Source organism: Petromyzon marinus, chromosome 12 (genome assembly GCF_048934315.1).
Source record: "Petromyzon marinus isolate PM22_M1 ecotype Great Lakes invasive population chromosome 12, UKy_Petmar_22M1.pri1.0, whole genome shotgun sequence".
NCBI classification, from domain to species: Eukaryota; Metazoa; Chordata; class Hyperoartia; order Petromyzontiformes; family Petromyzontidae; genus Petromyzon; species Petromyzon marinus.
The window spans coordinates 2,202,312-2,220,040 of record NC_133678.1 but is presented as its reverse complement, the minus strand read 5'-3'; the positions used below and the strand labels follow the sequence as shown (position 1 = coordinate 2,220,040).

The 17,729-nt window shown below is 51.8% G+C and overlaps 1 protein-coding gene across 4 annotated transcripts in view; it reads right to left on the bottom strand.

The window, feature by feature from the left end:
* Positions 1 to 17,729, bottom strand: part of MIB1 (MIB E3 ubiquitin protein ligase 1) — a 77,413-nt gene that overhangs the window by 34,072 nt on the left and 25,612 nt on the right. For 2 of the 4 annotated variants that reach the window (XM_076066504.1, XM_076066506.1), the window contains exons 10-12: positions 15,438 to 15,545; positions 10,272 to 10,469; positions 5,298 to 5,449 (exon numbers count right to left, since the gene is read on the bottom strand). In XM_076066504.1, coding sequence (XP_075922619.1) covers positions 5,298 to 5,449; positions 10,272 to 10,469; positions 15,438 to 15,545 — 458 coding nt within the window. Of the gene's footprint in view, positions 1 to 5,297; positions 5,450 to 10,271; positions 10,470 to 15,437; positions 15,549 to 17,729 lie in introns of all 4 variants that reach the window. The other 2 variants (XM_076066503.1, XM_076066505.1) reach the window with 1 other exon arrangement.

The following is a 17,729-nucleotide window of genomic DNA, read 5'->3' as shown; positions in this document are numbered from 1 at the left end:
GGCTGGGGAGGTGGATAGGATAAAAAACGCAGTGCCAAAAAAAAATAACCAACACAAAACTAACCATGGAAATAATAACTCCCGGCCAGAATTTAGCATTTAACGTACGGACGGAATGCGGGGACCTTGACAATGCATTGAAGGCGATTCCCGCAAGTGTGGTTCACTGTGGGAGCTGATTGATTCTAAACCTGGCCTCAGGCTGCCTCTGAAAAGTGATCGCGCACCGCTCAGCCCGGGCTCTGTTATTACACTTTGGATTTACCAGACTACCGCCGCTGCTGCTAAATGGGACAGAATTTCTAAACGCCGCACACAGCGGGAGATACGCGTTTGGGGAAAGGAGCGGTGATCGGAAGGACGGCCGTGGAGGGGGGTGGGGAGGATGTGGCAGTGGAAACGTGGGGGAACGAAGGGTAGGGGGGGGCTGTCACTGGAGAAGTCGCTCGTCAAAGAGAGGGGAGAAATGGAAGATCTTCACGCCAAAGGAGGGAAGAGTCAGCAGTCAGCAGTGTCGAGTCGGCAGACTAGTGGGAGGAAATTCTCGGAATTAGAGGTAGCAGAGGTGAAGGAGTGACCTTCCACAGCTTCGTAGGTTGACTTAAGTTTCGCCAAGAGGCCTCGGCTGTTTGAGCGGAGAGTCCGACTCAGGAAGTAGAGTGTGATGGAAAGGGAGAGAGGGAGGAGGCTGTGGAGCAAGACGGCTCAACATTAAACCTGCCGCAAATAAACTGCAAGCACCGTGCCGCCATTTATATCGCTGACCCAATGTCTTGACTGCGGTGGACTCGCGCAAAAGTGACGGACGACGACCCACCACGGCAATTCAGTGGTGGTGACGTCACCGCAGAATTTGTCCCGAGCTCGGTTCACTTTGAGACCGTGTGAATAAGTGTAGAAGGCTCCCGGGCAAGGAGGTCCACGGTTATCGACCCAGGTGTTTGGAATCGACTGAACTGAGGTGACTGGCAGATGCACCACTTCGCACTCCCCGCCACGCTGCAGACTTGCTGCCTCTCAGCCAACCTGGCGGCGCTCCGCTCGTTGTTGCGAGCCTCGCTCCTCCGCCCACACCCAACTCCCCACCATCCACCCCGTGCCAGGACGGCGGGGGGAGTGGCGCGCGGGGTGCGGAGTGGGTGGGGAGGGGGGTAGTGGAACGGACACCGCCGCAGCATAAGCGCTTTTTAACGAGGCTGATTAAAGCGGAGGAACCAAGCTTGGAGACGCCGACGCCACGGCGTGCACCGGGCGACCCATAATAAACTCTGCCAATCACTCGTTGGTGGCGCGGAGAGCATTGCGCGTAATGATAATGAGGCTGCAGGCCGGGTACTCCGGCGGCGATCGCAAGTTGCATACTAAGGGTGGCGGCAGCGGCAGCGCAGGCACGGGGATATCGGTTAATCACCCAAGATCTCGTAAAACAAGGCGCCTCCCCACTGAGAATTTGAATTGGGGAAAGTCAAAATATTTGCTTTGTTAAGTCGAAAAATTAGGAAGTCCTTTTTAACACGTGACGGTTTTTTTTAGTGTTTTTTTTTAGAGAGAAATGTGCCGGCTTTAATGCATGTGTTGCGGCGTAAATGACGACTCCGAAGCAGGTTGCTGTTAGGGGCTCACGCCACGTTTATTAGGGGCTTACGCCAAAGTGTGTTTAGGGCCTTACGCCTACCCAGCCCCCTAGCGATAACTTCCCAGGGGACAGGGGTACCCAAATTCCCTACAACCCCAACCTCGGCCCGTCGGCTGAAGCGGCCTCCCCTAGCCTCGGGTGAGGATCAGCTCCCCTGAGTCCCCACTCCTACCCCCGACCAACCCCGTTACATCCCCGGGTCCCCCTTTAAATACCTCCCTGGGGCATGACGTCAGCGTGCCCCAGGGTCCGCCTGACGTCACGTTCTGCGACGCCACTCTCCGAGGGCGAGCGTGACGTGACGTCGCCCACTACTCCCCTACACATGTGCAGGAGTAGGGCTTCATTTCAGTCAGATCTGCCTGGTTCAATCTGTCCGCAACCCGGCACACCACATCGAGTATACATCTCGCTATGGCCGTGGATATTGGTCAAAAGTTACAAATGAAGCTCTGTCTGCAATTAAATCGGACGTATGTGTAATGTATGTACTGCACGTACAGAAGCGTGTTCGTATTTGACGATGCACGAAGAGCAATTGAGAATAAAGTCAAACATATGACAGTGGGAATGGACGAATGGAATCATTAGTCAATAAATACGGCTCTTAATCATGAGATTCGCACATGAATCACGCGGTTAAGAAGGGTTCACACATGTTGAATGTAACGGGTTCACAGCACCAATGCAGCCCACGAGTGGTCGCTACATTAACCATCAAGGTTACAAAGAGAACCGATTCTTGAATCGCAATTGTATAAGTGTATTGAATCAAGACACTTATACAATTGCGTTGCACGAGTTAAGAGACGTCACATCGGCTCTTTAGAAAAGTAAATGGGTTTGGGCACCTCGTCGCTCGGAGGAACGATGGCCGGCGGTCGAGACTAACAAGAGAGTGGCAGCCAAAGGAGAAGATACGCCCAAGAGGACACTCCCGTCAGGAAGTTGACTACGGGGGGGTGGAGCGATGGACTTAGCTCACAATGTGCCCGTGTTAGACAGATCATTGAATTGCAAGACCGTGAATAAAGGCAACAATTTGAGAGGGCTTTCACCCAGCAGTTCATATAAAATGGCAAGTAATAATAACGATGATGATGACGACGACGATGTGTGCCAAACACATGCACGGTCATTATTTAACGACCAAAACGATGGACCAAAAAACACGGGCAAAAGTCGCTGGACCCGCCGAGACCCGCCGGGCAAGGACCACTGCGCAGTCGGCCGCTTTTTAAGCACCGTCACTTGAGCGGCGCAAGTGCCGGCGCGCGTGACGATCCAAGAAGCAGCGACGCGTTATTAAAACGGATGCACGGCTTCCAATCGTTTCGCTTTATGGATATGCTCCGTGCTCGTCTCTCTGGAGACGGACGTCCAGGATGTGCATGCCACACTAAGCAAGGCACACACCCTGGACTTGCCAACACGCACACGCCGCGTCTCAACTAATGGTAGCCCTTCGGGAGAACGAAGGAACCGTAACTCACGATGGCGGCAGAATATTTAATTGGTGGAGATTTTTGTTTTATTTGCGGCACACTTGAGCAAAACAAATCACTCGAATTGTTGGAAATCGGACCGGCTATAACGTGAAGGTGGAGGAAGGTCTGTAGATGTCGCACGTGGAGAAGTAAACTTTGGACTTAGCAACGTGAAAAGGGGGGAAATTCCAGTGAGCATCCCAGCGGGCGGCCGATCGCCCTTGCGTCTCACGCGGCGCATAATAAGGAACTAGTGTCTAATAAGCGATTCTACTACAGAGGCACTCTGTCTCCGAGGCGTGTGAAATAGTGCCAAAGGGCCGGATGTGGGACCTTGATGCGTATGTATTTTTACGAGCTGTGCTTAGTTCAATAATGCGGAAAGTCAAGCCAAAGTGCGTGTCCCCCTGCTCGAGCAGGAGACGGTGCAGTGCTCATCGTTGTTGGAAGAAATATCGCCTTGACTGTCATGCGACGAAGATTGCTCTCTCTGTGTGGCAAGGCAAGTGGGGGTGGGGGGGGGGGGGGGGAGTGCTTCCCCCTTAATGTGTGGATCAGAGGTCATTTAAAGGAATTTTCTAATACTAATAATCATGCATTAACTGTCGACTTTATAGCTTGGAGTGCACGGGTAAGGAGACTTTCGTTGGTGGGGGGAAGTTGGGGTCGACGAATTTTTATTTACAAATAAACGAACGAACAAGAGAGACTGAAAGCGGCGGGTTACCGATGGAGCACGATTTAGCAACTCGGTCATGAATCTCAGATGAACTTCACGATTGTGACAAGGCAGCAGAACACCTCGAGAACCCATGCTGGACTGGAAGGCTTGTTCCTCGTTTACGTGGCTGTGGTCGCTCAGAAGACATTGGGACTCCAGTGGTGACCGACAACTCTTAGAAACACCTGCAACCGTCAACGATGCTGTGTTCGGTGGCCGGAACAACACCGAACCGCCGAGTTCTGCTCTCGGCAGTGTTTGCGGTGAGCTTGCTCTGCTGGACATTAACCTGCCTTGGGTAATTCTATCATTTACCTAAGGTCCCACTATTCGGTTGCAAGCACCACGAACAACCGGAGGCCCTGTGAACCCTCCGCCAGAGCCCCCATTTAGCCACCACTTCCCATTTCCAGCGGGACAATGTGACCGTCTTCTATGATGTAGAGAAGATGGCTGGATTTTAGGGGGGTCAGCGTCAACAACTGCAGTCTTCCCAGAAGCGATGGCATTCGTGCCGTAAACGGTGAATTATCAATGGGTTCACAATTCCTGCTACAAGCGAGTCGGTTGCTATTATTGTCAGGGTTGTACGTGTTCCTAGCATGGCGGGCGTTGTGACGGGTCACTTGCCTGTCATGTTTTCCATTTTTACCGTCACATCCGTCCTTATCTAATTATGTCGACACCGAAGCGACGATCGTCTACATTGACTCCCAACCAGGAGACTGAGCACACCTGACAACCGCGAGTTCGATCAACAAATATATTTTTAAATGCTGACCCGAGAGGTGGTTACGTGGCTCGGAGGGCAGAGCACTGAGCGGGCGGCACGGCTGAAATTCTGCGTTCGAATTTCAGCCGCCGACAATTAAATGGTAGTTCTCAAGTGCAACGACTTTAATGGTCCCAGTCTGAACAAAGCAGGGTAAATTAGAAGCGACTCGCAAGTAGTTTTGTGATATCAATTTCCACCGCCCGGTAACAGAGCACTGCTCTGCGGGAGTCCCAAGTGGATGCCTCGTGTCAGCCGAGCACGTCCGGCTCGGCCAGCCAAAAAAACATTTCCACACCCGGCACACCAAATCCAGTATACACATCGCTATTGCGTTGCCTCTTCCGTTACGTGGCGACTGCAGTCCTGAATCGGTGAAGCGTAAAAATATTTTGTGAGAAATTAAGCCCTGGCCAAGAGCAAAAAGCTAACAGAGAATGGCTTGATGACGCCACAACAGACCGGTGCCAGGAAGATGTGGCACTACTTCAGCATATTGGCACAAGACAGAGGAAAGTGGAAACAAATGACAAAATGTGCAGTGGACACCGACGGGCAATCTGCCCACTGATCGTGAAGAAGACTGGAATGAAATTGAGAAAAAGACATAAAAAAAAAGACCAAAAACAAATCGAAACGGCCGACTTGACGGTGGCAGCGGCGTTCGTTTGTGCAACCGACCTGGGGTTTCCGCGCAGCGAGGCGTGGTGCAGCGCGTTGAAGCCGTTGTTGTTGGTGAGCGACACGTCCGCGCCGGCGTCGATGAGGACGGACAGCATGTCGTCCCGCTTCTTGCTGATGGCGTCGTGCAGCGGAGTGTCGCCCTCCGAGTCCTGCAGGGACGGACAGCGCGCGCTCCCATCAGCACCGCCACCACAACCACAACAGACGCAACCACCGCCACCACAACCACAACAGACGCAACCACCGCCACCACGATGACTGCCACCGCCATGATGGACACCATTAACAGAAACGGCACTACCACGACAACCACAAATGGCACCGCTGCCAACACCACAAAACAGCCTCGTTGCCAAAACCACGATGACAAAAAAACACCTCTGCCACCAACACCACCACCTGAACTACCAAAAATGGAACAATTAGCATCACTATGAGCGCCACACCACCATTGCAACCGCTACCACCACCAAGACTATCACAAACGCTGCCAATGCCAACACAGGCACTGTCAACACCACTACTACCACCACCATCATCATTTCTACCAAAGCCATTATCGAAATGTAATTCACCACCATAGGCAACACCATTGCTACCATCAGCAACAAGCTCACTATCAAAGCAGTCACAGCAACATCAACATGGGTACTACTGAAATGGATATCACCACAATTATCATTGGCAACATGGACCCCACAATCACTATACCCCACCACCAATGTAACCGATGCCACCAGATCAGCAGAACAGTCACTACCATGGCCACCACCAACACGATCACCAACATCATCACCATCGCCATGGCAATCGAATCGTCTTTGGAAAAGCGATGGTTAGTTCAATGGGCCTCATCAGCTGAAATAAAACCTGAATCCGATCGCTACCACTACCATGCATAACACCACCACGGCTTATACGACCACGACCGCAAATGCCGTACTGGAGACACATTCACAACCAGGTGATATCGGCTGCCCAAGAGGTAAACCTCACAATATTCCTCACATAACAGATTGCTGTGGGAAGTGGAATCGTTATCTGGACAACGGTGCACCGCAAGTCGGAAATACCGCATTACGTGAGCGCGTAATCTTCAAATGTGATGGCACGTGGGTGACTATCACGTGCCGGTGTAAAATCTCCAGGTTACTCTTCCTCTCTCCGATTCCCCTGCCGTGTCTGCGCTTTGGAGAGAGTAGGTAGATTCGTCCGCTTTTTTGGTTTTACAGGGATTCAATAAGGGTGGCTTTTCTGACACGGGTCAAAAGATCCCCTTTCGTTTTTTTTACGGGGCGCAAGATTGTCGTTGTTAGATAATGACTCTTGAAGGTCTGACTCTGGGATAATGTTATTTGTCTCGATTTTCGGATGTTGGCTGATCCAATAAGCCCACGGCGCGCAAGTGAAGCGCTTTGGTTTGGTCTCTTTGAGCGCTTCATGTCGTTCTGTGTGATGTCGTTTTCACCTGTACCATTTCCTCGCTGTGAATGCCAGAATAAATAACTAAAATATTGATTTTTTTTTAACCGAAACATGGTCACATCTCGTGCACGTGACGTTAACATCGTCTCAAATTGGTCACTACGGTAAGCAGGGAAAATGTTACAACTGGAAACAACACGAAGAGAAAAAAATATATAAAACAATGCAGGCCATTGCACTTCGTTCACTTGAATGCAGGATTAAAGAGGCCCTGAAACAACAACAGCTGTGCGCCACAGTGGTGTTCGTGCCGAGCCATGAACCTGATGACCCGAGTTTGACTCCTGGCCGCTGCTAACATCGACGACAATTGATACGTGAGCCGGGCCTGAGTTAACCCCTTCACCAACTGCAGTCACTGTGAGTACACGATTAGAGATTTAAGGTAATTTTTTTCCCGCTTTAATGAAACGAAAAACGAGAGATCGCATGGCCCACGGCAAATCGCACGAGTGTATATCTACAAGGTAAGAGCTCGTTTTCATCGAATTGCATATTCGTTTCATAGTCGAAATTCCTCCAAAGCGATAGTGCTGCATTCCTTGCCGAACGCAGCCTCTGCCAACCGGCACTGCTCAGCACGGTGAAGTATGGTCAAACAGCCCCCACGACCGACACGCATGGGGGAGCAGGGTGGCCCCTTCGCCGAGCAGTGTACTGACATGAGGTTGTAAATAATTATTATTATTAAAACACCGATGGTGAAATAAGAGCGGCGATAATCCAACGCCAAGGGAGGGGGGGGGGGAGGAAAAAATCATAAACAGACAACTAAAAATGATGCCCCGCTCGTGAAAATGATGTCCTAGTTTGTGCTGAAAGGCACTAGCCGCAATCTGCATTCCCCACGGCAGCATATTCGTGCCTTCGGTATTCATCAGATGCAGTGTGAGATGAAGTGCCGTGTCCGTAAACAATATCAGGCCGGGGATATGGATTACTGCTTTTTCATCTGCCGCAAAAACAGATCCCTCTTCCCCCGTCTGATGCCGCCATTTGTCAAAATGAACACATATTGCGAAAGCGTTATATTTAGCATATTGCGTGCGATCCATAATCCTGCTTTAGCAGCAGGGCGGTGGGCCAGGCTAGCCCTGTGCAGCGCTCCAACAGCAAACGAGGGTTGTCGGGGCAATGGGAGCGGGCGAGGGGGATTCCACCTCATGGCTGGCGGGAGGGGGGGCGGGCAATGCCACTCAAGCAGCCCCGGAGGGTTTGTGAATGGCCCAAATTCGCAGGCCCCTGGCTCCAATTTGCCCCTGATCAAGGCGCAGTTCAGACCGTTGAGCTCGACGTGAAAAATAAAACCGGCGTGTTGAGCCGGTCGCTCCAGAAGGCGCGATTCCCTACATCCCCCTCCCCTCGCCCCTGCCCCCTTGGCTGCGTCGAGACGAGACGCGGCACGACATCGCCAGCAGCGGGAGCCACGGGGAATGACGGCGGCGTGTATTCTCCCGCGTGAGATTTAGCGGAAAAAAAAGTGTTCACGTCAGAGTTTGAGCCAATCCCACTCAGACGAGCAGCAGTAAGGGCACTTTGTCTCCAGCGTTGGCTCTGAAACAGTGGTGTAATTCTACATTCCCATGGCGAGGATGAAACGTCCGTGAACTTCCTACAAAGCGGTCATTGTTCCATCGACTACAGAGTGTAATAATGACGCATCAAATCATGCATTATTATGGATTATAAAACTCATGTGTAAAATCAGGCCTGTAGGATTCAGATTATTTATTACGATCCCTAGATGTATGTAATGGGTTTACGTGATCCCTGCAGCTGATTAAGAGGTTGCTACATTAACCATAACAATTAGAAAATAGTCCATTTCTGAATCGTAGTGCGAGGGCCGTGAATCGTTGCACCGCTGCAATCAATCCCGAACGAACGGACGGACGACGACGACGATCCGCGTCGGGCAATGATAATTATCGCAACTGCAGAATTTTCAGCATGCAAGATCTGCTTGCACCAACCACGACGGAATGGACACCGCGAATCCGTCCTTCTGCGTTGGGGAACGTCAAAGCAAACCCTCTGACCTATCGTGACTTTACGACCACGACACCAGCCAACGGCTGTTGTTCACGCCGCTCACGGCCAATTTAACGGATTAGCCCCCCGCGAAACGAACACCGCCACTCTTCTCCCGAGCGCTCTCATGCACCACAAATCACGCAGGGAAACTGGATGGGTTCGAGGTGTCTTGCTTCTCACCACGGTGGAAGTGAGAGCGAGCGGCCGTGCACTCCATCAGAGCCACCGCCGCCACCACGACCGGCCACCCCGCAGGAGACGTCACAGTTTGCTCACGGCCGCGCGCTTCGGCACGTCAGAAGCTACGCAGGGTTTTGCTTGGCTCGTGCTAACATGGGAGATTTCCGGGAATGCCAGATGTTGTAGATGTGGGGCTTCGATTGTTGAGACTCTGTGAGGCTTACCTGGTTAATTAAAGGGCATTGTTAGCATTATTATTATAGTTTGCATTGTGGCTGGTGAGACCTGTATACAAGCATTTATTTATCCAGAGTAAACCTCACTGTGGAATGGATGTTTGGCGATTTGCTTTTCAAGGAGCGCTTTATGATGTGGAATTGTAACCAGGGTATCCGATGAAAGTGCAAGAATACTAAGAGATAATTACACAAACGTCCGCACAGACAGGCTCACAAACCACAATCACTGTTACTGCCACCTCGCAGCCCAAACGGTTGGGGAGTTTCACGAATCTGCGAGATCCAGGATCCCTCGCCTCCTAAGCGCTGGATCGCTGGCGAGCGTCGCAGTAAATAATAAATCTGCCATGTACAAAACAAGCATGGCCACGCTGGGTGATTGGATGAGCGAGTGGGCAAGTGAGCAGCAAGTGAGGCAGCAGGAAAACAAGCCCAAGGATGAGCAGGGAGACAAATCAGCGAGGAGGCGAATAAACTGGGTGACCGGGCAATGAATGAACCAGCAAGTGGGCAAATAAGGGGGTAAGCGGATCACACAGAATGTAAATAAAGCAGGTAAACAAGCAAAGGATGAACAAACGGGAGATTCGGTGAAGTGGCAGATAAGTTGGGGAGTGGGCAAACGAGTCGGAGAACAGATAAATTGGCGAGCGGGCAAGTAAGCGGGGATGAGAACCATGAACTATTTTTAACTAAAAACTATCTTTATTTTACCATGTAAGGCCCACTGAGCTATATAGCTATTTTTCAGAAGCGACCTTGCCACAAATGACAGCTCAACAAAGTGGCCATACCACGTGGAAATGTAGAACATCTGAATACTCTAAACCGCGTGTTTATAAAAGTGGAGGGTGAAACCCGAGGACCTGGAGAAAAATCCACGGGAACACGGGGAGAGGGAGAGATGCACAAACTCCAAATGTACAGCAGGCGTCAGGGTCTGGATCGAACCCATGAACTCCTGCACACCAGGCGAGGCAGTCAACATATTCGCCACCGTAAAGAATATGGGGGGTGAGCAGCGGGGCCTCACCTGCAGGCTGGGGTGGCTGTCGAGGTCGAGCAGTGTCTTCACCACCTGCAGGTGGCCCTTGTTGACGGCGATGTGCAGCGGTGTCTGGCGCCGCTTGTTGCGAGCGTTGAGGTCGGCGCCGCCGCGCTGCAGCGCCTCCATGACGGCGCCCTCGTCCCCGAAGGCCGCGTGGTGGACGGCGCGGTCCCCGTCCTTATCCTGCCCGCGCCAGGAAGGGGAGCCGCGAACGAGAGAGGTGCCAATCCGCGGTCAGGTCACGTAAACGGCGGCGCGCACGTGAAGCGCCGGTGGCGTTAACCAAAAATAAATAATAACTCCGCCATCTCAAAGAGGCCTGAGCCGCTGGCACTGCTGAGAACTTGGGTTCAAGTCCAGGGTTTTATAAGCGCGCGATTAAACAGAGTTCTGAAGTGTGGAAAAAGCCATCAAATAATGATCGCACGTGAAAAAGCCATCAAATAAAATTTGGTTCAGGACTTAATTTGCCAAAAATGTCTGCTCTGAAAATGTAACATGTTGGTTTGACTGTTCACGTGACAAATATTACTAAGTGTGACAAGGAAGTTGGGATCTTAAGATGTAGCTCTGTGATATCCACTTCCCATGGGTCATTCTGAAACATGATGACGGGTTTACGCTGCCTGGCGAATGATCATAATAATAACTCCATTAGGTGGACTTGAGTCACTGATGCCATCAACGACATCAGCCGTGATGATCTTTTGACCTTTGGTTGTGGAACACGTATGTATGTATGCATGTTGAACTTCTTTTTCACCATACGTAGCCAACCGTGCTTTTTCGGAGGTTTTCCGCCATAACGCAAAGCTGGTTGTCAAAATACCCGGCGGAACTTTTTAATCTCTCGCGGTTGCCTTTGTTGGTTCTTCTTGCTGTCCGTGCGCCATGCTTTATTTTTGTTCTACTGTAATAATAATTATCAACACACTTGAGAATTATTATTACGTTAGCATTCTCACCCAAAAACGAATTCGATCTGGGGGCACTTGAATTGCTAAGCCGCGTGTGCCAAGCCGCGTGGCAATTCAATGAAGACGTAGGAAGTTTCCTCAGATGGACTTACTGAAGAGGACAGACGGACGGACGCACACACACGACGATTCCCAGGCACGGCAGTAAGCAGCCGCCTTAAAAAAACACTCGCCCCGGCGCGGTTACTGACAGAATCCGAACGACTCTGAACGAGGAGGAGGTTGGATTTCATTTTTAACGGCCGCCAACGTTAATTAAAAACGGCCCACAGGCAAGCAAGCGCGCGCTCACGCACGTGCGGCGGTGGGGCCAGCTCCGAGTCGTACATCACGGCGCGCCCCATGAGAAATCAGCTTCCCCCCGAAATGCGTAACCTTCATTGTTCGTTAGCCAAACTCCGCTCCCGTCCGTGCGGGTAATCCCATCACTCACGTTAATCAGGGCGCCGCGGCGGGCGGCCGGACCGGGCGGCCCGGGCCTTCCCCGTAATTCCCGGCATAATTTGCTGAAGTCGAGAGGCCGCGTGCCTTAATACGGCTATAATAGCAGATCATTAGCATAATGGCCAAAGTGGTGTCACGGGGACCCGTCCTCCCCGAGCCGCGTCGCGCAGCAGGGTTAGCGGGCGACCGGCGTCCCGGGCTTCTGACGCCTTCGCAAGGGCAAATTTAGCGCCTCGTCCCCCTCTCTTCTTCTTCTCCATCAGCGATTTTCTCCCGTGAAGGAGATGGGGGGCGGGGAATGGTGGCAGGGTAGGGGAGGGGAGATACGGTGCTCCGACAGCGCCATTCAGAATTTAACGCGCTCCGAGGCGGGCGATGGCTCCCTCGCGCTTAATAATGACGAAAACACACATCAGGGTAATGTAGAGTCCAGCTGCCTAGAGTCATTATTATGAGAACTTGTGGTGTAATGCTAACATCGAACCGACAGCGCTTTAATAGAGTTCCATATGAATGATACGCGCTGTTATCAAGTCAGCAGACGGCAGTGTCTGTCGTGTGCTCATGAACCACGGAGATCTGCAAAAACGAACCACGCTGCTACATTACACAAAATCCCAATTACAACTCTTTAATGACTTTAATTACACAGACTACTAAGCTGCTAAGTGGGAGCCGTGGTGCAGTGGTTGGCACACGGTGCTCGGAAGCCCGTGACACGAGCTAACTTTAGTGTTAAAAGACATCTCAACCAGTCCTGGATATCCTCTCCACTTTGTCAACCCGTGCTGACCAGCGTGGTGAAGTATGGTGGAAATAACCCCCATGGCTGACACGACAAAAGGGCAGTGGATTGACAAACATTGTTATTCTAAAAACAAGAACATTATTGTCAGACTCTTTAAATATTACACGCATGAGGCACAATGCAACACAATATCATCATTGTGTAGGTGACAGGTGAAATTGTAACGAAACGTCAACTCGCAAATGTTATACTCCTTGAGCTCATCAGACACAATGTTAGATACACGAGGAGCGTGTATTGTCACAAGCACTGAGGAAGATCCTTCCAGCGCTCTCGTTTTATATTCTATCTGTCTGACTATTTCCTGTCTTTCAATCATTGTATCTGTCTTTCTGTCAACCTGTCTTTCAGCCTGTTTGTCTGTCTTTCCTGTCTATGCATCTGTCAACCTGCCAAACTGTCAGCCTGACTGTTTGCCTGTTTGTCTGTCCAACTTTCCATCCATCCTTCTCTAATGCTCTGCTCGTGCGTGTGTTTTATCATTACTCCCTGTCCAGCAATGACCGCCTCTGGCCTCAGATGCTCTCCGGGAGCCTGGAGAACCCCACCGCCAACATGGCATCAGTTGTCACCCAACGACGTTAAGCAAGCGACAGAGCAGGCGTGAGCAAAAGCAAACTACAAAATATTTTATGGAAAAAAAAAAGGAATCTAAACTGCACGAGCATTCGACTCACAGCCGTGCCATGTCCACGGGGAAGGAGTTTAACGGCCCATGGCACTTCACGTAAGAATCGCTGGCGTGTAGGCGAAATCATTTGACACCGTTCCTTAGCGACGCGCGGTGTACGGCGCTCACACAGCCCCACAGCGACGGCGGTGAGGGCCCTTCGGTGAGGGCCGGTGGTGAGAACCGACGGGGCCGGGCACCATCGTAAGCAAGCGGGGTTTCAGCGGCTGAAGGTTCCCGTTACCTTCAACTCATTTCAGGTTCCTCCTCGGTGCGACCTCGGCAAATGAATTACTGCCGCCGAGCTAATCGAAGGCGACAGGAAGTGCGATTAATTCGCGCTGGCTAATCGTGTGCATAAGTGCGTGGACACCAGGCAGCTGCAATGCAGCCGCCAGCTCCGGATTTGGCGACCGCTTTCGTTGGACGGATGCGCGTGCAGCCGACCGAACGGCGATTGCAGAGGGAATGAAGCGAGGAGTGGAGCGGGCGACCAAGGACTAAGTGCAGAACGTTGCGGCCCCCGCTGGGTAAGCGGCGATCAGTCTACCAGGCGATTCGATGACTCGTCAAGAATTTGCGGTCAAATATATCATTTTACATCTCATCGTGAATCATCTGGTTTGTTTGTAATGTTCTGGATTTTCGGTCTGTGTTTTGTTTGCGCGTTTTTTTCCCCTCGCTCAGTTACCCTACACGTACTCTTTGCGTATAAAAGTTCAGCTCAGCAATCGCTTGCTCACGTAGGAGCTCTGGAGCTCCCATCAGGAGGGGACTTTGGTCTACTCTTCCACGCTGGCCAAACGTTATCAAAATAAGGTAAGATCACCCATACTTTAAACCCACTAAACACGACCTGCTGTTCAACTAACTGTGATGTACCCATTGATACTGCTCACCATTACACCCAAATAGCGTCCGTTGCACGCTTATATTTTGAATGCATCGTAAATAATAAGATTCTCACGCTCGCGATGCCACGTGGTGCATAATTTCAAGTTAATTCTGTTTACCGAGGTGAGAAGTCAAGGGACAACGAATGTCTCATTGCCAAGAAAATGACCTGGGTCACCAACACGGCAAAATAAATTACGTTACTAAGAACATCAATGAAGCAAACGGGAAAACGGGGCAATGCGAATCGAGTTTTGATCCAGGAATTGACACAATGTCGCAGGGCTAGTGGCTTTCCCATCAGATCTGCCGTAAAAAAATAATTGCCGCAAGACCGCGTAGAGCCCCAAAGGCAGCGCTGCTGCAAGCCTGCCCGGTGTCCTTTCATATTGTTCTGTCCGTGCATTTCCTCGCAAACAGGGCTCCCTTGCAATAGAGATATTGCAGCAATATCAATGGGACTCTCACGCAGCCTCCGATAAACGGACTGATTAATGAACACAAAATCGGAGAGGAGGGGGGGAAGGAGGAATGCGGGGGACGGTATATTGCTTCGCTCGACGGGATTATCGCACGCCCCAGCCGCCGGCGCGAGTCTCGGTCGGCGATGGAGGGGACGGCGATTTGATGTCGGTGTCCGTTACGGTATCCCCCCCAACCCCCCCGTAACGATTAGATTCATTGTCAGGATTTATAGTCGAAGTTGAGATTCGATTCGGATAACCGATTACTTTTTGGTTCTTTCTACGTGACTTTACCGAAAGAACCAAAGAAGATGAATCCGTGTAGTCACGAAAGCTTTGTCTTCCCGGTAGCCTACGAGCATCATCAGCATGGCCGGCGATCGAGACTAACGACGGAGTGCCGGCAAACGGAGGGAACGCGCCCCGGGTCTCCTTCTGTCCAACACCGATCTCCTCTAGCTCTCAGCGAGGTGCGGTGAAGCAGGACGAGGTGCGGTGAAGCAGGACGAGGTGCGGTGAAGCAGGACGAGGTGCGGTGAAGCAGGACGAGGTGCGGTGAAGCAGGACGAGGTGCGGTGAAGCAGGACGAGGTGCGGTGAAGCAGGACGAGGTGCGGTGAAGCAGGACGAGGTGCGGTGAAGCAGGACGAGGTGCGGTGAAGCAGGACGAGGTGCGGCGAAGCAGGACGAGGTGCGGTGAAGCAGGACGAGGTGCAGCGAAGCAGGACGAGGTGTGGTGAAGCAGGACGAGGTGCGGTGAAGCAGGACGAGGTGCGGTGAAGCAGGACGAGGTGCGGTGAAGCAGGACGAGGTGCGGTGAAGCAGGACGAGGTGCGGTGAAGCAGGACGAGGTGCGGTGGAGGCAGGGGCGGCACGACGTTCCCACGGATCTCACCTCGGCCTCCAGGTCCACGTTGTACTTGAGCAGAGCCTTGATGATGTCCACGTGCCCATTCTGGCTGGCTGCCTGCAGTGCCGTGTGCCCCGCAAACTGCCCGTTGGCCTGCTGCGAGACGCAAAAGGGGGACAACGCAACACGGCGACGCGCCGGCAGTCAGAACACAACCCGCGGAGCCCCAAAACCGCCCGCCTGGTCAGTCACCTGCAAGAAAGATGGACGATGCATCTATTGATTTTTTTTTTATATATAAACCCTCCAGGTGAAACGTGCTATAAATAAGTAAATAAACATGGCTGACTTGGGGGAGGCGGAGGGAAGTAGTAAAAAGAAAAAAATGCAAAAAAGAAATTCTGCAAAATCTGCACAAGTTTGAGAGGCTCGCAAGTTACTGTCGCCACTATCAGATGTTTACGGTGGCCAAGAGGCAAATCTGTCGCGTGCCGAGTCGCGCAGTATTTCACGTCCGCGTATGGAATTTTCAGCTCTGACCTCAGCCCCGCTGGAACGCTTTCAAGACTCTGTCGCCACGGACATATTTTATATTGCGCCGTTTCTAATCGCTTCGTCAGGGTGTACGTGTGAACACCAGGAATACAAATTGCAATTAAATATATTTTGCGAAAAACCCAGGCGGCGGAGTGATACACATTCAAAAAATATTTGGGAGGAGTGTTTTTTTTTTGGGGGGGGGGGGGAATTTATATACAATATCGATAAATAAAGGCTGCTTGGGCCAAAATAATAACTCAAAAAAATTTCCCTTTCAGATCACCTTTTTGTTGGGGGCGGTGACACACGCGCCCTCACCCCTGCCACACGGCAGTTTCAGCTGGGAGGCCAAGTTCCATCTGTTCTGGTACGGGGACTCAACGGAGCAGCGCACAAACTACCCTTTCTCCTCCGTAGCTTCGCTCCACTGCGTGCCATGCAGCAATTTAGCAACACGATCCAAACACCCTCGGAACCCCCCCCCCCCCACCCGTGCCCCAAGCAAGTAACCTTTCCAATGACACGTTACGTACCGGCGGCGCTCATTCATCAAACGAGATCAGCGTATTGGCACCTGCGCTGGCAACATAAGCCTTGCCCCCTCCCCTCCTGTGATCTGTTTATTTATTTCCTTTAACCCCCGCGGAACACTGTGGAGGCCCCCTCCGCTCGCGTTGTTTCAACGCAATCGATTGCGGGCAACCGCACTCACCGCGCTCACCGTGCGCGCGTTACCCGCTACGGCTGCGGATCCCGTCTCCCGCGTCGCTCACACTCCGAACCCTCTCCACGGATAGCCGGGCCCCCCGGAGCTGCGTCGAGTCGGCAGGACTTGTCCCACAACTTGGCTTCATGATGGATAAGTCAGGTTGGTTTAAAAAAAAAAAAAAAGGTGGCATCTTAATTTCCTGAGTTACTCGGGAAATTAAGATGCCACTGTCAGTCGGCCCAGGTCACGACCCTGACTGTGAAAATTAAACAGTTCCACCGCCTCCCGATGAAAATGTTTTGACCGAAATGCACGTCGACATATTTTCTACTCGGCCTGAATTCTGACGCTGGAAACCTGGCCAGCCCGAGAAGCATCATCTTCCAGGAGGATTCGGGCTCGTGCCCAAATTGGCAGCCGGCTCAAACTGTCTCAACACAAGAAACCCGGGGCGCCGTGGGGGTGGGCGCGTAGTACCACGCACGTCGAGTTGTTCCGCGGTTCGATGAAACGCGGCGTTAGACACAGGGGGACGAGCTCGGGGCACTCGACTCGCAATCGGAGCGGATGCCAGTTGGGAGGCCAAGTTCCACCCACCCTGACCGCTTGTGATTTGACGACTTGTCACGGGCCTAGGGACGTGATGTGCGTATGCAAGAGTCGATTCTATTATTTTGCGCTGCTGTGAAAGCGGCCGCCTCAAGTGGCTGGAGGGGGTCATGGGCACCCGTTAATAAACAACGAATAAGAACCGTCTATTCCTATACACGCAAAGTGTGTATCGCGAGCTCAAGAACGGATGGTAACGAATCGATGCATCGTTAGAACGAAACAACCCGAGTTGATAGTTACAATGCCGGTAAGGCGTTGACTCGGCTGAACAACATCATCATCATCCACTTAATTGGAGATTAACAGTGGTTGTTGGTTCTCTCGCTGGGCTGGCAGCACCAGCACCTGGCCTGCAACAGAGGGCTGCCCCACTTTTTCTTGAGCAGACAGGAGCTCCGCTCCGTATGCGATTTAAGAGTATTGGTAGGGAAACCTTTTTTCTCACCCAGGGCCGAATATATCCATGTATTTAAGAC